We start from the raw sequence: 24,172 nt of genomic DNA on the forward strand, positions 1-24,172 counted from the left end.
GCTCTGGCCAGGGCTGCCAGACCGGTGTACAAGTGGCAGCCCCAATTTAAATGACAGACTGCAGGGGTAATATTGATTTATTAAATTATTAAATAAATTAGTTGTATGTATAAAATACATAGAGCGATAAGCTTAACCTAAACAAGGACAAATTCGACGGATTAGCAAATGAAACAACATTGCAATACAGCTTAATTTCGAGTATAAAATAGCTCTAGCGTGAACGAGAAGGCAAATTTGAGTTGGAATTTGGGTTTCTTTGGATATTCCCTGGCTACTTCTTCTTGGCTGCACTGGGGCTGGTGGATTGGAACACCGAGGAGGCGGACATCAGGTTCTCGATGTACTGGCCAAGCACCTGGTTTTCAGAGCGCAGCTTGAGGTTTTCCTCCTTGACGGAGTCTACGCGCTGCGACAGGTCGTCCAGCGTGTTCTGCAGCTCCAGGACCTGGGTGATGAGCCGGGCCTTCTCCTCCCGATCGTCCTGGGCTATTTCCATGGTGTCCAGCGAGTTGTGGGATGAGTCCGGAGTGGAGCTCCGGTTGGTGAAGGAGGAGCGCAACGAGTCCATAGACCGGCCGTTGGGCATGTGCAGCGCCGTCGTCGGCTCATCTTCGTGGATCATCACTGTTTTGTGTTTGGAGGAAACGGTTAATGATAACATCATCACTGGGCTTGCCTCGCCCACTCTCAAAAAATTTCATGGCGCTCACCCTGCGGATCCTCGTCCATGTTGGGAATGCTGTCGTCGTTGTTTAACAGGGACATGGCTGGTTGTTGGACTTGAAATCTCTGTCTGATAAACGCTGATTAATAAACGTTTGCTAATCGCATAAATTGACACGAAGAAAAATAAAAACTACCACTTTGTCAGTCCAAGGTTAGGCAACACTGGCGGGCGCTGCCGTTGTTTTATAATGACGGCGATTTCCAACACTGTGCTGGTGCATAAGTTCAAAAGGAAGAAGCAGCAACCTTAATGCGTACTTTACACAAATATTTTAAAGTAAACCGCTTGGGAAAAATAAATAACATAGGTAATTAAGACTTTCACTTTTCATCCTTTTTTCCCTAGAATAGTTTCAAGTCTTAGCTGTTTTTTTTTAGTTTGTGCAGCATCATTGCGCGACTGTGTATTTTTAACTTTTAACGCAAAGTTATAAAAATAACTGTGTCAACCAAAAAACATTTACATTTATGGATCTATTTCCCGCAAGTGTGAGCAGATGCAAGGGATTTCTTTCCGACTTTTCAAAATAACCGACACCAGACGCACACAAATCGGGCAGAGTTGCCACCTGAGCCGTTCGATCATAGAAATTAAAGTACACACATGCTTTGCAGTTTCTAATATCGCCGCTGGACACAACGCGTCCGATTCCCAAGGAGTGCGGATTATCCCGAGTTGAGCGCTAATTAAGCCACTTTAGATTCAATCCGCGAAAAGTGTGTAGCAATCGTGCAGAGTTCTCGACTGTTTTAGTTGGTATTCGTTTTCGCACAGAGTACGCCACCATTTGCCCTGCGAGGTCGAACTCATTTAACACCCTCGCAATTGCCGTTCAATCAAACGGAAACGACAGGTAAGCATCCTATCCCGCACAGGAGTGTCGTTAATTTCAATAACATCCCAAATGCGTGTCATTGCAGCAGTTGCCTCCGCCCGAACAGTGTCGCATCCTGGCTTCCGTCTCCGTCTATGCTGGACATTTTGATTCGTTCCGGGGGAATTAAAGAGCTGTCTGAGGGTAAGTCAACTGTTGGATTCTGGGTTTCCAAGGGGTATGCTTTCAGAATACGAAAAATTTGAGGCTGTAGGCTTGGTGGTTCTCCCCAAATCCGGACCAGTTCATCCGAACCCCGAGATAAGAAGTTTATGCTCTGGGGGCCTTGTGACATCGCCAGCTACGTAATATGGGCGACAGAGACTAAGATTTTGTATATGATCATGGGATTCAGAAGGTGTCTTGTAAGGACAATCTATGCCTTGGCAGGGCTATAAATAAGGGCAAGTTATTTTCGAGAAAACATAAATCTCCATAAAGCATAACTAAAAATGGTATCAAAATTCAATATGTATCCGGTGTGACCGCAGACGGCCAACCAGAAAATACTGCGGAGCGGTGGGCCATTGTCAAAAATGGCGTTTCGCCAAATTCATATGTGTAATAAAATATGTAGATCTTGTAATCAAGACGCCTGATTAGGTGTTTAACCGATGATTGCTTATTTAATATTTACTTTCAAGCATAAAATTAGGAAAGGTTTTGTGTTGGCTTTCATAAAATGTTCAAATCAAATGTGCTGGGTGTGTGGAAAAATCTTATCATCTCGTCATTTATATTCTAAACTTTTCTTCTTTTAAGGTATTTAATACTGTAACTAATCAATTTTAACGTTTACCTCTTTTACAGGTGGTTGTAATTTGCAAAATAACCGTAAAGAGTTTAAACAATACCGAACCGAACTGTCAATTTGCGTATGACAAAAATACCATTGTCTGGTATAATACCAAATCAATAAATATGCATAATTGTGTGTGCAAATAAACGCGCGAAAACTATAACTTTAACTCAAAACTTTATAAGCGTAGCTCTCCAAGCAAGTGCAAACATTTTATGAAAAGGAGTGAGTTGTAAATAACTAAAAAGTGAAAGAAAACTGTGACAAGGAGGTACCACTCGTCGGAAAATAGTGAAAACAAGACAGAAAAAAATACCAACCCCCGGGCTGCGGAGTGTGTTAAAATGCCAGAAACTTTTGTGCGCCTCAACGTCCAAAAATTTTAGAGTTACGAAAACGAGACGCGAACGGAAAATAATCTTTCGTTTCACCTTTATCCTGTTTCCGGTTTATCCGGCTAAAAACTAAACGTAGAAAATAGACTTAAGCAAAAGGATACCACCATGTTGCCCTTGTCCTTGGCCAGCGAGGAGGCCAAGCAGATGCAGCAGCAGCGCGAGCTGGCAGTCACCATGTCATCAGTGTCGTCCTCCGGCGGCGGTGGCGGTCAAAGTACCGCAGGAAACAGTGTCCTGGTTAATGGGCCCCGAAAGGAGGAGGTCCGCTTTGTTCCCCTCTCCTCGATGGCTAGCAGCAAATCCTGCAACATCACCTTCAGCAATATCCAGCCGGGCATGACTACTGGTGTCCCTCATCAGATCCAAACCACCTTAAAGTCCAAACTGACGGCGGTGAACATAGTGCCGAAAACATTAAAGACTGGATCCGTGACAGGCGGAACAACCGCAGGGTCAGCTCCCTTTTTCCAGCTAGTGCCATCGTCCAACAATCCTAACCAACCACTAGTGGCCATTTTGGCACCTCCAAGGAAAACCATGGGAGGAGCAGGAGCAGGAGGAGTCCCAAGCAATGCCCAGCCAGTGGTCATCCGTTCGGGTCCCGCGTTGAACAAGTCCCAACTCACCATTCATAATGGCATAGCCACCATGACAACAGCTCCGACTCCGGCTGCAGCAGTAGTAGCAGGAACCAGCGGAGCTACACCAAGCAGATCACTGCTTGCTAAATCAGAGCTTCCCCAGAAAGCGGGTAAGTGGGTTATTATATAAGCTAAGTGCGATCTCCGTTTCCGATTCGGAAAGTGGAAAATGCTCCGAGTGTTTTCCCCCAAAAGAGATTGTATAGTGTGTGTGTGCGTAAATTGTTTTTTTTTTTTTTTTTATTATTATTATATAGTTTACTTTTGTTGTTGTTCGCAGTGTGTGGTTGTTGCTGCTGCCGCTGACAGTCGCTGGCTTTTGCTTGCTGCGAGTTTAGTTTTTAGTTGTTGTTTGACTGCTGCACATTTCATAACACGGAAAACGGTTTGAAACGTTCCAAAAATTAATTGGGTCTGTGTGTGGCATATACTTAACCCTCGGCATTGGGTTCGTTTACGTTTCTGTCCAAGAAACGTTTTCATTTTCATTTCGGTTTCTTTACGTTAATTTCCCTGGCTTTGGTTACTCTTCTCTCTTGTATATATGCTGGCTGCTGGTTTTATCAATAGCAATAAGTATGCAAAAGGCGGGGTAGCAACAACAACAGCAGCAGCGAGCAGTGATGACGATCAGGTTTTTGCAGCTGCAATAAAAACAAAACCAAAAAAAGATCTTAGGCGGAGGAGGAGGTGGAGAGATCGATTTTTCATTTACTTGAGGATCACTGACTGCCTTGCCCTCGCCCGCCTTCGCATGATGACTAATTAAAGAAAACAAATTAAATTCCCTTGCCAATTGATGGTAATTCCCACTTCTTTCATTTCGTTTTCACAGCCCCTGTAGCTGCCGTCCAGATACCCGCGGCCGGAGGAGCCGGCCAAATCTCTTTGCTGGCCAATCCACTCAAGCCACGTGCCCCGCTCATACTCAGCAAGGTGGCAGTGGACAAGTTACAGTTGAAATTCAATCAGTTTAAGGCCAATCCAAAATCCATTGTCCTGGGCAAGGGCGCCCAGGTGAAGAGTGTAATGTCAATGCCCAGCAGCATCCGCAGCAGCAGTGTCGGGGAAAAGGATATTAAAAACTCGGTTATTCCTATCAAGGCCACTCCTCTGGTAGCCGAGGAGGTGCCCAAAGCCATGCCCACCAACAATAACAACAATAACTACCCTAGCAATACCAAGAGCCTGATTAAGCCGAAACCAACCTCCATTAAGGTACCACTGGCCGCCAGTCAAGATATAATCACTGTGCCGGCCTTTGAGTCAATGGAGGAGAAGATCGCCATGCCGCATCTTAAAAACAACCACAGAGCGCTTTCAAGTCTGGAAATCATGCTGAATGGGCCAGTAAAGATAGCTCAGTCGGAGTCCAAGGATGCTCCACTTCAACAGTCGGAACAGCAGCAGCTCCGTGAGCCAAAAACCCCTCCCAAAGTGAAGGAGCCAGAGGCCAAGGCACCTCCCAAGCAGCAAACAACAACGAAGGCAATTAATTCTCACATTCTGGAGGAGCAGAAAGAAGACTCCAAGGAAACTGTCAAGGAACCTCCCAAGCCTGTACAACCAGAGGCCCAGGAGCCTCCCAAGCCCCGACAACCGGAGGCCAGGGAACCTCCGAAGTCCCAACAGCCGGAGGCACATGAACCTTCCAAGCCCCGACAACCGGTGGCTCAGGAACCGTCCAAGCCCCGAGAACCGGAGACCAGGGAACCTCCGCAACTACAGCAGTTGGAGCCCAAGGATTTGCCCAAGTCGCCGAAGCTGCAACGCTCCAAGTCCTTCGTGGCCACTCCTGAGCAGACTCCGCCAGTAGCTGGCAGCAGCGAGCGCCGCCACTCGGTGGCCATTATGGCCAAGGAGGTGGATGTTATCGAAGAGCCCAGTGCTCCAATCGAGACCATTACCATTGAAGATGACGACGACGACGAGAACGAGGAGGAGCCCATTCGGAAGGAGATCATTCTGCCTATTCTTCCAGCTGGGATAACGATCTCCACGACCACAAAATCTGGCGTTAGATCTCAGCTAGTGCGGAAAAACTCAAGCGTGACAACGCTATCCTCCTCCAGAAAGGCCTCCTCCTCCGCCAGCAGTACGTCCAACAGCGATGTGGAGGAAATCATTGCGCCCGCCAAGAACATTGAAGAAGAAATAAGCCTACTGCCTGGTATTAGCATCATCAAAGCGGAAACCCTTCCGCTTTCCAAAGAGGAGTTTGAGCAATCGCTGCGCTGTGACGAGCAGGTGCCCAACACACCGCCCTCATCCGGAGCATCATCCGTTGCCTCGGACACAGCATCGCCCAGCAAACCTGCAGCTGAACCGACGGTGTCTTCATCCCTACACAGGATGCCCAGGTCGCGAGCCAATGGCCTCAAGAAGAGAATGGTCCAAAATCTGCCCATGCTGAGATGGCGTGGCCATCAGCCGGCCAAGCTGCAGAACTCCTCGATGTGCTTCGAGCTAAACCGCTTCAACCTGCTGCAGTTGAACGAGCGCTGCGAGCAGCGAACGGGACCTGCCAGCTACTTTGAGCGGGCCCTGCTCGATCGCCCCGGGCGAAGGCCCTCGGGCAGCATCCATCCACTTTTGTACCTGTGCCAGCGCTGCAACTGCCACGGTCCCGCCGCTGACTTCCTGGCCCCACGTAAGATGCATATCCCCTGCAAGGATTTTAACCTAATCTCTAATTCAATGTCCTTTTTTTCATCCCCGCAGACTACTGCTCTGTGTGCTGTGTGCGTCGGTCGCAGAAACGTCGTCTGCCGGCCAGCAGCTCTCAACCGGAGACCAAGGTGAGCCGCGGCAACGGCAAGCATCAACCATCGAAATTCCTGCCTGACATACAGGATCAGCTGCAGCGGCCAAAGGATAATGATAAGCTGCGTAAACCGTTCCGTTGGAGCGAATACCTCAAGGCCAAAGGCCGGGATGTGGCGGCGCCCATCCACCTGTTCCTCAACCCCTTCCCGATCAGCCCCAACTGTTTCGAACGCGGAATGAAGCTGGAAGCCATCGATCCGGAGAACTGCTCCTTGTTTTGTGTGTGCAGCATCGCTGAGGTGCGTGGCTATCGGCTGAAGCTCACCTTTGACGGCTATTCGTCCATGTACGACTTTTGGGTAAATGCCGACTCGCAGGACATCTTCCCACCCGGTTGGTGCGATAAAACGGGTCGCTTGCTGCAAGCGCCCAGGGACTACTGTCCAGAGCGCTTCAACTGGAGCCGCTACCTGATTAAGACCAACGCCAAGGCTGCACCGCGGGCGCTGTTTGCGCATTTAAAAATGCCGCAACAGACGGGGATTTCCAACGGATTCGCCGTGGGCATGCACTTGGAGGCAGAGGATCTGAACGACACCGGCAAGATTTGTGTGGCCACCGTGGCGGATATACTAGACGAGCGTGTGCGCGTCCATTTCGATGGCTGGGACGACTGCTACGATCTGTGGGTGCACGTCAGTTCACCCTACATCCATCCCTGCGGCTGGCACGAGAATCGCCAGCAGCTGATAGTTCCACCGGATTTCAAGACGACCGTCTTCAATTGGCCGGACTACATAGCCGATGTCGGGGGGGTGGCTGCCCCGAAGCACCTGTTTCAACCACGCCAGCCAATGGAGTACCAAGCACGCATGAAGCTGGAGGTGGTGGACCAACGCAATCCCTGCCTAATTCGCCCGGCCACCATAGTAACCCGCAAAGGCTATCGCGTCCAAATCCACTTGGATTGCTGGCCGTCAGAGTATTACTTCTGGCTGGAGGACGACAGTCCGGACCTGCATCCCATCGGCTGGTGTGAGGCCACCTCGCACGATTTGGAAACGCCGCCGGGATATTTGCAGGCCACGCCCGTGATGCCTTGCGACGTGGAGGGCTGTCGAGGTTTCGGCAATGCCAAGCGCTTTAATCTCAGTGTGCACGCTTTGCGGGATTGCTGCCCGTATGCGCCAGAGAACTGGCGCCAGTGGCGCTCCAAGACGGTGAAGCCAGCGCGAGTGGCGCCCGATAAGATCAGGCGAGGAGTTCCGACGATGAATCCAAGGAAGGCAGTTACTCCAGATGTCCAGCAGGTGGCCATTAAGGAGGAAATTCCTCCAAAGGTGTCAAAGAAACGGGCTACACCGCCACCTTGCGCGGAGAAAAAGATGCAAAAGAAGCAGAAGGTGGACGTGGGTGTAGATGTGGCTAAGGAGGAACAGAAACCAGATCCCTGTGCCCGTACCCTGGACATAGCCAAAAGCTTCTTGAAGGGTTACGGCCCGCAGCTCCTTCAGAACTACCGCCTTTGGAAACAGAACAGCACTTTTAATCAGGACCAGATCCGTAGCAATCCGCTGCACTGGACCACCTGGGATGTTTACGAGTTCATGGAGCGCGCCATGGACTCCACGGAAATAGCCCGTGTGATATTTGAACATGAACTCGACGGCAGGGCTCTACTGATGCTGGGGCGCCAGGAATTGGACAAGTACCTGAACCTGAAGGTGGGTCCGGCGGCGAAACTCTACTCGCTGATCATGAATCTGCGCATTGCCGTGGTCTGCAAATTCGAGACGAATAGCACCGGACTTGGGATTAAATTCTCCGATTTGGTACATATGAAAGAGGATAACAAGGTGGAGCGTACACCAGCGTCCTCCAAGGTGCAGGGCAGGAGCAACGGCTGGAGCAAAATGGAGCACAATCAGGAGCTTTTCGAGAGCGAAGAGGACGATGATGATGGTGATGATGATGTGGTGCTGGACAGCGAGGACTTTCTCAGCGTCAAGCCCAGCGGCCGCCTGGTAATTGACGAGGACGTCGAGGGGGGGATGAAGCAACAGCTGGATGTGTGCAGGCCCATGACCACGGCTTCCTAGAGGACTCCAGGCCGAGGTCCAGCTTCCGTTGATTGATTTGTAAGATTCGTTCGGGTATTAATATTGTATTTTTAGTATATATTAAGTAAGCCGATCCTGAAAGCGATTTTGTTTGTTGCCCCCACACTCTCCAATAAAGGATCCCCTAGGACTGTACATTATCCTTTTATTTGATTTTGGGACTAATTGGTGTACAACAGTTTCAGAAAGTTCCTGCACTTCAGAAACATCATAAATTACTTTCAAAACATCTTTTAAATTCCGGGGGCTCAAAAGTCCTCCCGATATTTTAAATTATCTTAGAAAAATTAAAGCATTCCATAGAGTTTTATTAAAGTGATCTAGATTTTATTTTTAAATTAAGGATTTCCTTAAAATTTTAAACTTTAAAAACTTAAAATTATTGAAAAATAAACTGGTTTTGGCAGTTTCTATGTCTTAACTTTCAGCAAGTCTAGTTTTTTAAAAACTATTTTCTAAATAAAAGCTTTTAAAACTTCATTAACAATTAGGATAGATTTGGTTGTATATAGTCAACAGATTTACTTAATAATTAATCAACCGTTTTTGTAAAGTTGAAAAATAAATAATAAAATTTAATTTTCGGTGCCGCCATTTTCGGGCCTGCCAACTCGTTTTACTCGCCAAATTCATAGTATTTTTTGGTATATACCGAACGCGTTATGCAAGGACCGTATTGCACGGGATTTTGGGATTTAGATACACGGTGCGCCATTTTTCCTGCTTGACATAAAGCCGAGTTACAGTGGCTAGAAAAACGCGAAATTGCACATTGCGAAAAGTGTATATATAATTTGTGAAAAGTTTCGCGAACCGAGAGCCGACCGCTAATGATGTGCTCATCCCAATTGCGATGAAAGGCAGCTAATTTCGGCAATAGACGCGCTCGCTTAACACACTCGTGCCGAAAAGGTCGGGTCCCGCGGCAGCCACTTAGTTTACAAATAAATAGAAAATAAAAAGGCGGCGCCTAAGCCGAGGCCAGTGCAACGCCGGAAGTTAATGCAAGTGCAAGTAAATAATAAGCAAGTTAACCGCGCAAGCGGGCACAGCGGACAGCAGGCAGTTTTCTGGCGGCGCATGTTTTGTTTTTTCGTGCACTGTACACCACAGTGGAGCGCCCGTGTGTGCCTGTGTGCGTCGGTGGGCCTGTGCATGTGTGTGTACACATTTTAGGCGGCAATGGTGTGAGGCCCTGGCCAGCCGATAGCGCGCTAGCCAGCCGATAGTTATCGAAATGCGCGCACTAACAATTTGTTTGTTGTTTGTTTTCTTTGCAGTTCATGTCTATATAAACAGGCGAACAACGACCGTCTAGAACTAAAAAGCAATTGAAATGGAAGAGATATCCAGCCTAGACTCGTTCGGCGCGGACTCCAACGCACGCCCTGAGTCGGCCACCCCCCGGACGGAGGAGGAGCAGGAACAGCCGCCAGCGGCAGTAGAAACTCAAGACACGCCAGCCTCGCCACCGGCGGAGGATGCACCTGCCCAGGACAGTGAAGTGCCGCCCGAGGACTCCGGTAAGGAGCCCGAAGACGAGTTTGAACAGATATCGGAGGGCTCTTTGGACGCCGATGAAAACCAGTCGCAGGAAAAGCAGGATACACCTCAACGAGATCCTGTGGAGGGCGAAGCAGAGGCAGACGCCGAAGCAGATGCGGAGGGTGAGGAGCCATTAGCCGCCGAGGGTGAACATCAGACAGAAGCGGTTAGCGTTGATCCTCAGGAAGAACAGGAGGACGCTGAGGAAGAGACAGATGCCCTAAAAGCCACCGAGGAAGAGGAGGAAGCTGCAGCTGCTGCCGCCGATGCTGATACCGATGCAGTGGATGGGGGTCCGGGATCTAATGAAGCCATGGATGTGGACGATGCTGAAGGTGATGCCGAAGCAGAAGGCGAAGGCGATGCTGACGGAGAAGCCCCGGAAGAGGAAGCAGAGGAGGCATCACACGAGCCAGAGGCTGCGGATGATGTGGAAATGCGCTCTGTGGGCGGGGACTCACACCATGCGGACGATACAGAGCCCCCCGAGGGCCGGGACGAGGTGGATACCAGCCTGGAGGATCGGGAAACCGGGGCCGATCAAGAAGAGGCGGAAAAAGATGCGACCGCCGAAGATGATGACATCGCGGATGCGGATGCTGACGCGGAATCTGAGCAAATTGAAGAAGCAGCCGAGGAAGGCGGAGAAGCTGAGCACGGCGATGGTAAGATACAATGTAATTCGAATTAAGGGGGTCTTCTCATTGGGCAACTTTTTTTTTTCGATTTTTTTTTTTTTGCATTTATTTATAGCTTGGGATGGTGTGTATATGTCCCCAAAAGGATTTTTAGAAATTTGAAATACTTTAGAAGATACAGCCTTTTTTGTGAAGCAAGATCTATGCAAAATGAGCTTTTTTCAAACTTCAAACGCGTTTATCTCGAAACCACGTTTTTCGAACTGGCGGCCATGATATCTCCAGTTCAACTGAACCGATTTTCATGAAACAAAGTGGAGTCGACGCAGAATTGTCACCATTCTCGGGTGACGGAACAGATTTTTTTTTAATTTTTTTTCTATTTTTTTTTTTACACTAAACTACAAAAAAAAAGCCCGAAATCGAAATTTTTTTTTTGAATGGCCGCCATTTTGTTTAAAAAAATTTTAAAAAAAATCTGTTCCGTCACCCGAAAATGACATCAATTCTGATTATAACCCCGTTTTTATTTTTCAATTCGGACGCTCTGGAGACCCTGAATCGTGGCCGCCAGGACGACACCTTTTTTTTCGACCACCAAGTTTGAAGTCTCATTACTCTTTGAACAACCCTCGTATCGAGGCAAGAACAACTTTTTTAGTTACTTTGAACATTTTTGAATTCAATAAATAAAAAAAATTTTCAATTATTCTTTGCGTTTTCAAATAAGAATTTTTTTAAAAAGGGTCCAAAAAACGGCTTTTGAATGAGAAGACCCCCTTAAAGTGCGATTAAATTTAGGTTATATATTTTATTCTCAATAAGTTAACGTTTTCCATATTTTATACTAACTCCAGGAACTGTTGAGAACGTGCTAGAGCCCGAGGAGTCGGATGTTTGCCTCATTCCCGACGATCCCGAGACTGAGGTGACGGAAGCGGAAAAGGAACAGGCCCGCGAGAACGCAGAGAAGGCCGCCGAGGAAGAGGAAGCTGAAGAGCGTCAGCCCAAAACACCCGACAACGTTGCAAAATCCACGGGAGACGGATCTGCAGATCCAGAAGATGAGAGTACGCCTGCAGCTCTGGATCGACCCACCGATGAATCCCCGTCTACACCTACTGGTATGTGCGATAGACTAGAAAGTATTCAAATGTCCCATCCCATATCAATTGTTTTATCACAATTTTGCCGGCAGATGTTCAAGCTGCAGCTAAGGAGGCGGCGGCATCAGAGAGTGCCGAAGGTGAGCGGATTTTAGCATTATATTTGCGCGAATCCCGCAAGATTTCTTTTGCTTTGATTCTGTGAGCTTTATAGACTTTAATTTTTGTCAGAATTGATGAGTTTCTCTGGTTTCTTCTAACTGCAAATGCCTCGAAATTCTGTTTAACTGTTTTCCATTTTTTTTTTAATCTCTATCTGGGGATTTTAAAACTATTTTAAAATTTACCGAAACCGAACTAGTTACGTTTTTTTCAGCATTTTTTGGTCAACATTTTAATAATTTTAAATTAGGTGATATTACTGTTTGCTTTCCCCCAATATTTTTTCCATATCCTCGTTAATAATTTAATTTTTTATCAAAACTTTCGATGAAAATGAAGCGATATTTTAATAAAAGATTCTAAAAATGAATCGATTATAATCGATTAAAATCAAAAACCAAATTAATTTTATGGTTGTTTTCCATTTAAGCTTTTCTTTGTGTGTTCTTCACTGTTAATTTGACATCGAAAATATGATATTTTTAAAATAACATTGATTTTTTTACTAGGTCAGTCCAGAATACCGAATTCCTAAAAGAGCACAAATCATATTAAAAATGATAAATTATAAATAATATATAAAAAATATGTTTAACTTTGTACTGAACTTTTCTACGTATAGAACTTTTTCGATTAAATCTGAAATGTATCCCTTAATTGAAACATCGATTAATCGATTTTATTTTCTGTTCTATCTTGTACCTTACGGGTTAATTTAGAGCTAGCTGCTTAATTCGATAAGGATCTTTATTTCCACACCTCAATGAAGAAATACTCGTGTCAATATAATTTCAAATCCTTATTTTATCCTCATTTTATCTCAACACAAAATGAATCGAATTAATCGAAATATTTTACTTTGCTTCGTCTACCAGATGATGGAAACGAAGCAGCGGGCAATGATGAGGAGGCCGCCGGCGATGCTCCCGACGCAGACGAACCCACAGCCGAGGAGACCGAGGCAGCATGCGACGCAGGTGGCGAGCCTGGAGCAGTGGCAAAGATCATAATCAGCTGGATTGTGGGAAGTGTGGAGAAGTGCAAACAGTGCGGCAACGAGAAGAACTGCGGCTTCCGGTACAAGCGATCCGACGAATCAGAATCAGATAAGGATAAAGACAAGGAGAAGGAAGAAGGCGACAACGCAGAGGAGCCACCGCAGGAGCCGGCTCCCAGCGGGTTCGAATACCTCTGCGACACCGCCTGCTGCAATGCCCTATTGGCCGATCAGCCCGGCAAGTTCTTTGTGCGCCGCAAGAAGTTCCTTGTGGAAGAGGTGGTCCGAGATGAGGGCGCCGAGCAGGAGGAGGAGCAGCAACAAGAAGGCCCCGAGGCCGAGGGCGATGAGGGTACGACCCCCGCCAAAACAACGCATGAATGCCTGCAATGCAAGGAGAAAACTCGTTGCAAGTATTTCATAAAACAGGACCAGGACTGCTTCTACATCTGTAATGACGACTGCTTTAACTTGCTCAACGCAGAAGAGCCCGACAAGTTCAAGCTTAAGCGCCATTCGATCCGAGTGCGCAACATAGGCGCCACCACGCTCCAGCCGCCTCAAAACTCATCTTCCGGCAAGCGGCCGGAGAGCAGTGTAGTGGCCAGGACGCTCGCCGAGGCGGAGACAGCGCGCTTGGACAGGATCGAGAGCTTCCGGAGGCGTTGCGCCGACTGTGAGTCGGAGATTAATACCAACGAAAAGCAGCTCATGTGGGAGACCATGGACTTCTGCAACGAGGTATGCCTGGGCAGCTACCAGCGCACAATTGGCTCCAATTGCGAGACCTGCAAGCAGGAGGTGAGCTCCACGGCTCTGGGCAAATATTGCGTGCGGTTTGGATTCGATGTGCGGCAGTTCTGTTGCGCCGCATGCCTCAACACCTTCAAGAAGGGCCTCAAGACGTGCTCCTGCTGTCAGAAGGACATCAGCGGCGGTCAGGAGGGCTTCCTGGCCCCAGTGGGCGATAAGGATCAGTTCAAGGACTTCTGCTCGCAGACGTGCCTTCGTCGCTACGACAGCATGTGCAATCCACGCCGAAAACTCCGCACGGACGTGTGCGGTGTCTGCAATAACGAAAAACCTGTGCGTGTGGAGATGCTGCTGGAGGACAGGGAACACTATTTCTGCTCAAACCCCTGCTTCTCGGCCTTTAAGTTCGTGAGTAACGTGAACGCAGATCCCTGCGGCATGTGCTCCAAGTATTTTGAGCGCCGCAGCGCTGAGGCATACACTATCTACAACGAGCAGCAGACGCCCAAGGTCTTCTGCTCGCGCGTCTGCATCAACGTATTCATCATCGTGAACCGCCATATCGTCTCGTGCCAATGGTGCAAGGTGAAGAAGTACAACTTCGACATGATCTACCAAGTGGGCGGCCAGCAGGATCAGGAGACGCTCACTTGCTCCATCAACTGCCTGACCATGCACGGTGTCAGTTGTAATATATCGGCACGTGCGGTGACCAAGTGCGACAACTGCAGTAACTTCAATACGCCGCAGTATCACCTGACCATGTCGGATGCCTCGATGCGCAACTTCTGCACCTACCAGTGCGTAATGCAATTCCAGAACCAGTTCGCCCGCGCTCCTCTCACACTGGACAGCGACCTGCCGCCCAGCAGCAGCAGCAGTGGTGCCGCCAGCAGTTCAAAGTCTCAGCTTATGTCCGCGCGTGGTTCAAGAAAGGATGCCGCCCCATTCCCCACGGGTCTGCCCAAGCGCGTCAAGCTGAAACTCTCGCATCAGGTGAGTAGATGGTTTACAAAAATTCTTCTATGACACTGCATTAAAAGCTACTGTGTCATAGTCGCATTGCAGTGTGTTATACCTATAAAACTTCAAATTTAGCGCAAATTTTTTACCGGTTATGGGATTTTAGTTTTGTTTCCTGCACTTCTTCATGCGATGCCCGCATATATTCAGATTATAACCGCATTTAAATGTTTAAAATCGACTCATCCAGTTCTTCAAGCTTGTTAGTTTTGAATTACATAAAGTAAATTGTCCAATAAGAAATTCGTGCAAACATTCCTGTGTGTACACACTAAGAAATAAACTCGATAAATAACTCGAAAACTTCAAAGGAAAATCTTCCTTTTTGTGATGAGAAATTCTCACAATATAGTTACCGGTTTACTTGCTAAAAAGACCAATAGCTTAAACATTTCAATCAACAGCTCCTTTGCTTTTCTGAGTATTTTGTTTTGATCTCTGCGCACTCTGTGATGCTGACAAGAGGTCGTCTTCTTGGGGTACTTTACTTTCCGACCTGGATTATAGAAATGCATTTTAATAATTACTAATTTTGCTTGTCTTCTATTATTTTGCAGGCTGGAAAGAATGCCGGTTTGGGAGCCAAAAAGTCCGGAGGACCAATGCTACCGGTAATATCTACCGTCCAGTCGCTGGCCAGCGGGGAAACCGAAGCTCGAATTGGTAATGTGACTGTGCGGCGCAAGCGTGGCCGTCCCCGGGATTCGGGCACTTCACCGCCACCGCTACTCTCTATTCCGGGGGGACACTCTTCAGCACCTCGGGGAAGGCCCCGCAAGCATGTGGACTACAGCGCGCGCTCGCCGTCACCGATACCATTGGCCAGCCCGCACAGTATCGCCGGCCGACGGAACACCACCACAACCATGGAATTTGGACCACCAACGGTGTCGGAGACAAAGATCATCACAGTGCCGCCATACCCGAAGGCTGTGCGAAACGTCAACATCAGCTGTAAGCCCATGATGGTGTCCACCGGCGAGCAGGTCACACCGTCCGTGCGTGACTGCGCCACACAAACGGAGAAGGACTATTCGAACAAGGTGCTCATCCCGGTGCCGGTGCCAATCTTTGTGCCGCAGCCTATGTACATGTACTCGGCTCCGTTCCCAGTGCCCGTCCCCATTCCGCTGCCCATCCCGGTGCCCATTTTTATACCCACCACACGCAACACCTCGCAGGGCATACTTAAGGAGATCAAGAAGATTCAGGACAAGATGCCTGAGGATCCTCTGGAGGCAGAGCTGCTTATGATGGCCGAAATGGTGGCCGAAGAGAAGCACGACTCGGACTCCGATTCGGACAATGAGATTAAGCCGGATCCAGGCTTGGTAAGTCTGCAGTATCAAAACAGTCTCGAGTCCGTTGCCCAGCAACAGCAGCAGCAGCAACAAGTGGTGGATGTCAGTGGGTCTGGACACAATCCCTACGGCGACGATATGCTACAGATTGCCCTTAAAATGGCCACGGGCGACTATGACAACCACCACCAGACGTCGACGGTGGATCTTGAAACTTCCATGACGGCGAACACGATCAGCAGCCAGTCTCCCATGGGTCATGATGGCATGGGTCAGATGGTGCATCATTTGGATCAGCAGCACCACATGCTCGATGCCACGAACAGGTTAGTAGAGATTTTGTAGGTCTCTATGGTAGTCATGTTTTTGTGAGCTTTTAAATTATTATTTATTTTTTTTATAACTATAAAATCCCTCTGTCTCTCCAGATCACCGCGTGGTCGTAAGCGAGGCGTTGGCTCTGTCCTTGAGTCGCCCAATCGGAATCGATCGCCGGTTAAAAGGCAGCGGGGAAGCGAAATGGATCACACGGCCTTGCAGCAGCAGTCACAGCAGGCCCAGCAGCCGCAGGAGAAACCGGACGCCCAGATGTTCCTCAAGTACACTTTCGGCGTGAATGCTTGGAAGCAGTGGGTGATGACCAAGAATGCGGACATTGAGAAGAGTTCGATGCGCCGGCGGCCGTTCAAGACAGAACTCCTCCAGATGACCGCCGACGAGCTGAACTACTCGCTGTGTCTGTTTGTCAAGGAGGTGCGGAAGCCCAATGGCACGGAATATGCGCCGGATACCATATATTACCTAGTGTTGGGTATGTTTTAAGCTTCCAATAGTTCGAAGTAACTCGATTAACTTGTTTGTTCTTGTGTGTTCCCCAGGCATTCAGCAATATCTTTATGTAAATGGACGCATAGACAACATATTCTACGATCCATACTACGAGCGGTTTACAGAGTGCCTGGACGATGTGGCACGCAAGTTCTCCGTGCTGTACAACGATTCGCGTAAGTTGAGAATCCGTGCGTTTCAACGAGATGTCCTTAGATCATGGTGATTTATTCCATTCACAGAATACATTGTCACTCGCGTAGAGGAGGAGCATTTATGGGAGTGCAAACAACTGGGCGCACACTCACCGCACGTGTTGCTCAGTACTCTTATGTTCTTCAATACAAAGCACTTTAATTTGACGGTAATTATTTTCTTATTTCCCATGGCTTTGAGTGGGCAATCATCCTGATTTTTTGTTTCAGACTGTGGAGGAGCACATGCAGTTATCCTTCTCGCACATTATGAAGCACTGGAAGCGCTCGTCACAGAATTCCAAAGTTCCTGGCTCACGAAACGTCCTCTTACGCTTCTATCCACCGCAGGCGGGTCTGGGTAGGTTAACTACACATTTCCATCGGAAACCGATATCTAATTTGTTTTCTATTATTCTGTATAACCAGATGCCAATCCACGAAAGAAGAAGGTGTACGAACAGCAGGAGAACGAGGAAAATCCACTGCGTTGTCCCGTCCGGCTCTACGAATTTTATCTCTCAAAATGGTAAGTGTAGAAACTATATTGAGGATGTTTTTTGAAAGAAAAAGTCCGATCAAAAGTTTGAAAAATCAAAACGAAATATCGAACAAAAACTCATAACTCATTATAGTCAATCCTTAATATAATCGAAAATATTTTCCAGTTTCTTAAATCAAACTTATAAAAATCGAACATTTAAAAAAATTATTAAATTTTCCGATTGTATATACTTTTATACCGTTACGTTATGTCGATATATAACAGTATATAAAAGTAACAATATATCAGTAATTTCGTCAATCTTAAGCTGTCTAGTACATTATGATAAACTGTTACTAATTAAATATTATTAAATTTAAACCAACAGCCCCGAGAGCGTGAAGACCCGAAACGATGTATTTTATCTGCAACCGGAGCGATCCTGTGTGCCCGACTCCCCCGTTTGGTACTCAACGCAGGCTCTGGGCCAGGACGCACTTCAGCGTATGCTGCATCGCGTTAAGATGGTCAAGGAAATCAACATTGCGCTACTGACGACTTAATGTTTATTTAGTCAGTTATGTATCTTTGTGTATGTGCAAGGCATTGTCCTGCAATGACACCCTGACACTCGGAGGAGGGCGATTCTTCGGCTTGGTGCTTAGCACAAGTTTGTTTGCGGGCAAAACCAAATAGGGCTAACCTAGAGCGAGAGTTGTGCTATATTATAAATTGTTTTTAACTTACTTTTACACCTATTTTCGATTTATTTAACTGCGCTGCGATAGCGATGAACGGCAAGTGGAGAGTTGTATAAAAATTGTGAACGATATAACCAAGCCCATCTCACTTTCGATTGAATTAAAATAAAACTAGAAGCCGCAACAATCCACACAACACACACACAAAACAAGACACACGCACATGTAGACACCCTCAGACATACATCTTCATTAGTTTAGGATCGTAAGCCAGACTCCACACACACACACACATCTTTAGTCATTACTTAGATTGTTTAGGCGATAGGCAATAAGGAGGATGTGCCCCGACCCGACCCAAGCCGGACGATACGTGCATGTATGTATGTACATAGATCGACGACGACGGATGACCACACAGTGAGTGTACAATGAGAGTTGAACATAGGATACGACCCTTGACAATTAGCAGCGCTCTTGTTGTAAGTGTTGAAAAAAAAATGTAAAATGCTGTACTCCTTAACTGCAAGATCTACCATAAGTGCGCATGTAGCGTATGAACGTGTACATGTCTATATATAAATACATACATACTTTGAATGAGTGCGAATGTTTTATTAATGAACAATAAGGTGGGTGAAACGGGAATTTTTGAAATTTAAAAATATGTAAGATGCAGAAAGTTTGCTTGGTGTAAATTTAATGAGCTCCTTTACTAGTCGGAAACGACTCCTTCACTGCTTTGCAGTTTTATACTCTGAAAGGATATACGAATTGCGGGTTGCCGGGTTCTGTTCTGCTTTCACTTGGATAAAAGAACATACCGACTACTTACTTCACAAGTGTTTCCGTTTATTGACACAATAGGTATGCGACTTTTGTTAAATACATTGTAATTGAGTTGGTTAATTGCAACACAGCTCGCGGATCCTTAGTATACAAAAACAGATGGAACTAAAATAATATACTTCGTTTGGCTCTCGCTTGGTCGAATTTTCCAGAGGGTCAGGGGGTCCTGGTTTAGTCAGCTTTTATTGTTCAAGGCCGAAGGCGCATTCGATGAGGCTCTTTGTTTTGATGTCTTTTATATATGTATGTATATATTCACACTGCGGTCATGGTTTACCATTCGGCGTCACCATTCGATTTTTGGAATACATAATCCTTGCCACGCATGTTCATAATGCCATCTTTGAGATAGAACTTCCATTTGTTGCGTGAACGGGTGATCTGTAAGTGGAGTTTTGTCAGATTTAAAGATCGAACATATCGAGTTGACTTACCTTATCGTATTGGCAGACAATCACGTTGTCTGTGTCAAACATTTCTGCGGAGTCCTCGTCAGTGACGTCGTCCTCGCTGTTGAGGGGCTCCTCTTCGGCGGCATCCTCGTGCTCAACATCTTCATCGTCATCTTTGTCTACATCATCATCGTCGTCGTTGTCAATGTTGTCGTCACTCTCTTCGCTTTCGTCTTCATCGGACGAGTCCAAGGCACCGTCCAATTGTTTGGCTGCGGCCAGATTTTCTAAGATGAGGAGAATTTTTTAAATAAAATCAAAAGGCTACAGATCTTAAGACTTACTCTGGTGGTTGGCACTGCTAAGGGCAGCATTGACGTGCTGCTGCAGCACAGACGAGGCCAAAGTGGTGGGCAAGGTCATGATGGAGGAAATCAGATGAGCCGTTAGTATTTGTGTTAGCTGATTCTCCTGGAGTGCCGAGGCAGGCACTTGAATGGTGAGTACGCGAGATTCCGAACTTGCCGAGCCGGCTGGCGAGGGCAGTGTGATCTTAAATGTTTATAAGAGGTTATTTTGAATATTTTGAAAACAATTTCAGACTAATCTCAACTCACATTTACTGGCATTATACGGTTGGGATCCAACGTAGCCACTATTGGAATGGATGCCTGTCCACCACCGCCAGCCGCCTGCTGTTGTTTCTGCAGCAGTGCGGCGCCGGAGGTCGGATGCAGTGGCGGCGGGTTCTGTGAGTTAACTTCCTGCTTGATGGGCACCAGTCCGTTTTTGATGCCACTTCCCGTTGCACCACCGGCGACCGACTTTAGTACGAGCGACGAGCTGCTGCTGCCAATTTGTGGCTGTGATGTGGCCGCAGCGGCGGCCTTCTTGGCCTTGGCATTGGCTGCCTGCAAAATGGAATACATGCGATTAGTGACCTATTCCCTGGATTTTCTCGGAGCAGCTGGCTTTATTACCTTAGTGTTCTGCAGTCGAGGTGTGCATGTGGATGTGTATATGGCAGTGAGTAAGTGAGTGAATATGTTTTATGAAATGGAAATGTGTAAGGCAGCGCATTAGTCGATGTTGTTGTTGTTGGTGAGGCGCAGTAGCATTGTTGTTGTTGAAGTTGTTGGTAGCCATAAGGAAGATAAAGCAACATATCTTAGTTGAAATGCCTCCAGAATGTATTATATAATGTAGTTTTTCACAATTTGATATAAAGGTGCTGCCTTTCATTTGTTTATTATTAAATTATAATTCTTAAAGCATTTTTTGTATTTAAATGAATTGGTTTGCATCAAATTTCTATATACCAGTTGTCATAGAAAAGTTTAAGTCTTTGGTTTTCTTTTTGCAAACAAAACTAACATGGTTAACTTTGTAGCCAATGTATAAAACTTATAGTATTTATAGTCTCATATATATCTAATATCAATCAGAGTCTGACAAACTAATGGTGACACAAAATGACACACGAATACGGGGATGCACACACCCAATGAGCAGTGAGGAAGGCGGATGATATAAGACTTACCTTTGGATTATTGGCCACAATGGGCGGTGGATGCGAGCCCTCGCCCGGCTCAGGGGTCAGCTCAACAGCCTTACTGGCCAGCAGCTTGTTACGCCAAATCTGCTTCATCTCCTGAAGTACCTGCTCGTCCACGCCCTCGTCCAGGAAGGCGTCGCGCACGTTTGTGATGACATCCTCGATCACGGCATGATACACCTTCAGCTGCAGGCGGTAAGAGGGTGTTAATAGTGTATAATTAAGTTCTGATTGCATGAGCAATCAGTGGATAGCGTGTGTGTTTCGTGTTGATATTAACACTCGTTGTATTATCACGAGACATCCGATTTTACGTCTTTCTTACTACTAGTTGCTGATATTTAATTAAACTAGAGATAGTCAAGTTTTCCATTACTCGAAAACTTTTCAAGAATGTACAATGCATTCATATGTATGTATGTTTGTATTATATTCATTTCATTTTCTATATGTACATAAGTATATTTTTAAAGATGTACCGGTATCACGGAATGCGACATTTGTTATTGCTGCAATCGCCCCCAGTGGCTGGAGTCACCTACATAAGTGGAAATGTTCGTCGTGTTAGTACGCAGTTTTGCTTTATCAGGGGGGTGATAAGGGTTCCCCACCGCTGATAGAGTAGCATACGCAGAACCAACTTACTGCTGGGAGTAATACTGTATGCTTAGGAGCCACCTCCTCACCTTTGAGAGGTGGCAACCCAAAAAAATGCAAGGCAACGAACGCAGCCAACACCAATACAAGCGCATGGCGGTCTGACGTGCACAAGCACGCATGCACACACACAGACAAACTGCCGCCGTTGCAGTATCGGTTAACATATGTATGTATACATTATCTGGATCTGTCCTGTCCCTGGCCAACGACCGAAACTTTCACTTTCCCGGAGGGGAGGACAGCAGGAGTAGGCTCCACCGCTTCTGGCTGTGAACCTTCCATATGTCGGGCGTCTGCCTGGTGCACTTGTGTGTCCGTGTGTTTGGTACAAAAATTCAACTCTGCAGAGCCAGCGTTACACTTACCACCGATGTCTGGCATAGCGCCATCTGAACCTTTTTCTCCGCCAGCTTGAGGCTTTTCTATTCGCTGGTTTGCTAATAAACGTTTTTGATAAAAATGTTGCAGAATTAAAGAATTAAATCCGTTCCGAGTTGTTGTTGCTGCATTAAAAAAGTGTTACCAAACCTAAAAACTGTAATAAAAGTGTTAGCGTTGGCTTTCCGTGCCACACGGGAGCTGGTCACACCGAAATAAGTCACGAAGCGCTCAGTGCAACAGCGTTGCCAGACAGCGCAGCGAAATTAATTACTTTTACTAAGTTTTTCTTGCAACCTGTTATTTTCCGCGGAGAAACCCCTTCGACAAGACTGCACATATGAGGCATATAGGAACACTCCGTTTTTCCCAGAAAATGGCAAAAAGTCTCTTATAAACAGCGGTGCCAGATCGCCCGTGTTTTGATCGAGTCAAGCTGGGATTTTTCCCCGATCTTTACTTTGCAACAGGTTTATCCGATCGGCGCTTTCCCCTGCTGGATGCATCTGGAAACTGCATGAATCAGCTCCAACCAGTTGTCCCGCCCACAAACCAACAAGATGAGTGGCGCAGAAACTGCCGAGGCAGTGGCTCTGGCCCAGGACCAGGCGAACGGAAATAGGACTAGGTCGCGCTCCCACATCGATGACACGATGGCTATCCGGCTTCTGCCTTTGCCGGTGCGTCATCAGCTGTGTGCCCACCTGGACGCCCTGGACGTGTGGCTGCAGCTGGCGACGGCCGTGAAGCTTTATCCGGACCAAGTGGAGCAGATAAGCAGTCAGAAGCAGCGGGGCAGGTCTGCGTCGAACGAGTTCCTCAACATTTGGGGCGGGCAGTACAACCACACCGTTCAGACTTTGTTTGCTTTGTTCAAGAAGTGAGTAAATAGGCGATAAGAATCACTTTGGATTACCAACACGGTTTGCCTTGCAGATTGAAGCTCCACAATGCCATGCGGCTGATCAAGGACTATGTGAGCGAGGATTTGCACAGGTATATTCCCAGGAGCGTTCCCACCATCAGCGAGCTGCGCGCTCTGCCCGATTCCAGTGCCAAGGTGGACAATGGTCCCCCTTTTCCCTCCTCCTCCGGTGTTAGCAACTCAAACAACAATCGGACCACCACGAGCGAGGAGATTCCCAGCCTGGAGTCGCTGGGCAACATTCACATCAGCACGGTTCAAAGGGCAGCCGAATCCCTACTGAAGATCGATTATTCTGAGCTGGAGAGCGCCACTGATAAATGGTGTCCCGACAATCGGCTCGGGCAGGGTGGATTCGGAGAGGTGTATCGCGGCGAGTGGAAGCAGCTGGACGTGGCCATCAAGGTAATGAACTATCGTAGCCCCAACATCGACAAGAACCAAGTGGAGCTGCAGCAGAGCTACAACGAGCTCAAGTACCTCAACACAATTCGGCACGACAATATCCTGGCGTTGTACGGGTACAGTATCAACGGCGAGAAGCCCTGCCTTGTCTACCAGCTGATGAAGGGTGGCTCGCTGGAGAATCGCCTTCGGGCACACAAGTCGCAGCAACCACTGCCAGCTCTCACCTGGCAGCAGAGATTTAGCATCAGTCACGGAACAGCCAGGGGCATCTACTTCCTGCACACAGCTCGGAGCACTCCGCTCATCCATGGGGATATCAAGCCGGCGAACATTCTGCTGGATCAGTGCCTGCAGCCAAAGATTGGCGACTTTGGACTGGCGCGCGAGGGTCCCAAGTCCATCGATGCAGTGATGCAAGTGAAGAAAGTCTTTGGAACGAGAATCTATCTGCCGCCGGAGTTTCGCAACTCCAAGCAGCTTAGTACAGGCGTGGACGTATACAGCTTCGGGATTGTGCTGCTGGAGGTATTCACCGGGCGACAGGTTACCGATCGGTTGCCCAAGAACGACCTGCAACAGGATCTGCTGCACTACGTCAAACAACACTGGCGGCAGAATCGCACTGAGCTGTTGGACAAGCATGTTGCCACGCCGCTGGGCGAAGAACTGGACATGTGCATGTGCGCCATAGAGGCGGGACTGCACTGCACCGCTCTGGATCCGCAGGATCGTCCCTCAATGGATGCAGTACTCAACCGTTTCAAGCCATTCCGCAATGATTTTTAATCGCATTACAGTGACTTAAGTTAGGGCCTTATTATGTAAGCGTTTTATTGTTGTATAGACCTGCTTTTAAATGTAACTCCAAGCTCTATAATTAATCTTTGAAATATTCTGCAAGTGCTGAATATATGATCAATCGAAATTCCATAAAAAATCTATTAT

General features: G+C 47.3%; 5 protein-coding genes across 9 annotated transcripts; 3 read left to right on the forward strand and 2 right to left on the reverse strand.

Annotated features, from left to right (window-relative positions):
* Positions 1 to 59: 59 nt before the first annotated feature.
* On the reverse strand, positions 60 to 937 carry LOC108083978 (short coiled-coil protein B). The gene is made up of 3 exons (XM_070286358.1): positions 864 to 937; positions 714 to 796; positions 60 to 627 (listed from the first exon to the last, which is right to left on the reverse strand). The coding sequence occupies exons 2-3, from the start codon at positions 766 to 768 to the stop codon at positions 275 to 277; spliced, it is 408 nt and encodes a 135-aa protein (XP_070142459.1). The 5' UTR covers positions 769 to 796; positions 864 to 937; the 3' UTR covers positions 60 to 274.
* Positions 938 to 1,193: 256 nt separating this feature from the next.
* l(3)mbt (lethal (3) malignant brain tumor) lies at positions 1,194 to 8,463 on the forward strand. Of its 2 annotated transcripts, XM_041774447.2 has the most exons (5): positions 1,194 to 1,583; positions 1,651 to 1,748; positions 2,415 to 3,552; positions 4,278 to 6,092; positions 6,164 to 8,463. In XM_041774447.2, exons 3-5 carry the CDS (start codon positions 2,907 to 2,909, stop codon positions 8,305 to 8,307), a joined length of 4,605 nt encoding a protein of 1,534 aa, XP_041630381.1. In that variant the 5' UTR covers positions 1,194 to 1,583; positions 1,651 to 1,748; positions 2,415 to 2,906; the 3' UTR covers positions 8,308 to 8,463. The 2 variants fall into 2 exon arrangements, with proteins under 2 accessions (XP_041630381.1, XP_041630383.1); XM_041774449.2 differs by lacking the exons at positions 1,194 to 1,583; positions 1,651 to 1,748 and adding an exon at positions 2,180 to 2,308.
* A 579-nt stretch (positions 8,464 to 9,042) lies between these two features.
* Positions 9,043 to 18,664, forward strand: woc (without children). Of its 4 annotated transcripts, none has more exons than XM_017179977.3 (12): positions 9,043 to 9,342; positions 9,609 to 10,538; positions 11,369 to 11,635; positions 11,710 to 11,757; positions 12,655 to 14,525; positions 15,110 to 16,179; positions 16,282 to 16,664; positions 16,732 to 16,857; positions 16,924 to 17,045; positions 17,107 to 17,236; positions 17,305 to 17,404; positions 17,748 to 18,664. In XM_017179977.3, exons 2-12 carry the CDS (start codon positions 9,665 to 9,667, stop codon positions 17,920 to 17,922), a joined length of 5,166 nt encoding a protein of 1,721 aa, XP_017035466.1. In that variant the 5' UTR covers positions 9,043 to 9,342; positions 9,609 to 9,664; the 3' UTR covers positions 17,923 to 18,664. The 4 variants fall into 4 exon arrangements, with proteins under 4 accessions (XP_017035466.1, XP_017035467.1, XP_017035469.1 ...); XM_017179978.3 differs by having other exon boundaries at positions 9,043 to 9,332; XM_017179980.3 differs by lacking the exon at positions 11,710 to 11,757.
* A 266-nt stretch (positions 18,665 to 18,930) lies between these two features.
* Positions 18,931 to 22,042, reverse strand: TfIIA-L (transcription factor IIA L). Its single transcript, XM_017179984.3, has 6 exons — positions 21,882 to 22,042; positions 20,842 to 21,042; positions 19,919 to 20,212; positions 19,646 to 19,853; positions 19,344 to 19,588; positions 18,931 to 19,290 (listed from the first exon to the last, which is right to left on the reverse strand). Exons 1-6 carry the CDS (start codon positions 21,903 to 21,905, stop codon positions 19,183 to 19,185), a joined length of 1,080 nt encoding a protein of 359 aa, XP_017035473.1. The 5' UTR covers positions 21,906 to 22,042; the 3' UTR covers positions 18,931 to 19,182.
* A 107-nt stretch (positions 22,043 to 22,149) lies between these two features.
* Positions 22,150 to 24,156, forward strand: pll (serine/threonine-protein kinase pelle). Its single transcript, XM_017179982.3, has 2 exons — positions 22,150 to 22,774; positions 22,831 to 24,156. The coding sequence occupies exons 1-2, from the start codon at positions 22,455 to 22,457 to the stop codon at positions 24,011 to 24,013; spliced, it is 1,503 nt and encodes a 500-aa protein (XP_017035471.1). The 5' UTR covers positions 22,150 to 22,454; the 3' UTR covers positions 24,014 to 24,156.
* The last annotated feature ends 16 nt before the right edge of the window (positions 24,157 to 24,172 follow it).

Source organism: Drosophila kikkawai, chromosome 3R, assembly GCF_030179895.1.
Source record: "Drosophila kikkawai strain 14028-0561.14 chromosome 3R, DkikHiC1v2, whole genome shotgun sequence".
NCBI classification, from domain to species: Eukaryota; Metazoa; Arthropoda; class Insecta; order Diptera; family Drosophilidae; genus Drosophila; species Drosophila kikkawai.

What these genes read in the sequence shown, in the direction of transcription:
- LOC108083978 (XM_070286358.1), bottom strand. Translation starts at nt 768, where the DNA reads ATGTCCCTGTTAAACAACGACGACAGCATTCCCAACATGGACGAGGAT. An exon ending in CATGGACGAGGATCCGCAGG is followed by an intron (nt 628 to 713) that starts GTGAGCGCCATG and finishes AACACAAAACAG; the next exon opens with TGATGATCCACGAAGATGAG.
- woc (XM_017179977.3), top strand. Translation starts at nt 9,665, where the DNA reads ATGGAAGAGATATCCAGCCTAGACTCGTTCGGCGCGGACTCCAACGCA. An exon ending in CAAAGCACTTTAATTTGACG is followed by an intron (nt 17,046 to 17,106) that starts GTAATTATTTTC and finishes TTTTTGTTTCAG; the next exon opens with ACTGTGGAGGAGCACATGCA. An exon ending in GAATTTTATCTCTCAAAATG is followed by an intron (nt 17,405 to 17,747) that starts GTAAGTGTAGAA and finishes TTAAACCAACAG; the next exon opens with CCCCGAGAGCGTGAAGACCC.
- TfIIA-L (XM_017179984.3), bottom strand. Translation starts at nt 21,905, where the DNA reads ATGGCGCTATGCCAGACATCGGTG. An exon ending in CGCTATGCCAGACATCGGTG is followed by an intron (nt 21,043 to 21,881) that starts GTAAGTGTAACG and finishes TACCGCCTGCAG; the next exon opens with CTGAAGGTGTATCATGCCGT. An exon ending in TTGTGGCCAATAATCCAAAG is followed by an intron (nt 20,213 to 20,841) that starts GTAAGTCTTATA and finishes TCCATTTTGCAG; the next exon opens with GCAGCCAATGCCAAGGCCAA.
- pll (XM_017179982.3), top strand. Translation starts at nt 22,455, where the DNA reads ATGAGTGGCGCAGAAACTGCCGAGGCAGTGGCTCTGGCCCAGGACCAG. An exon ending in TTGTTTGCTTTGTTCAAGAA is followed by an intron (nt 22,775 to 22,830) that starts GTGAGTAAATAG and finishes TTTGCCTTGCAG; the next exon opens with ATTGAAGCTCCACAATGCCA.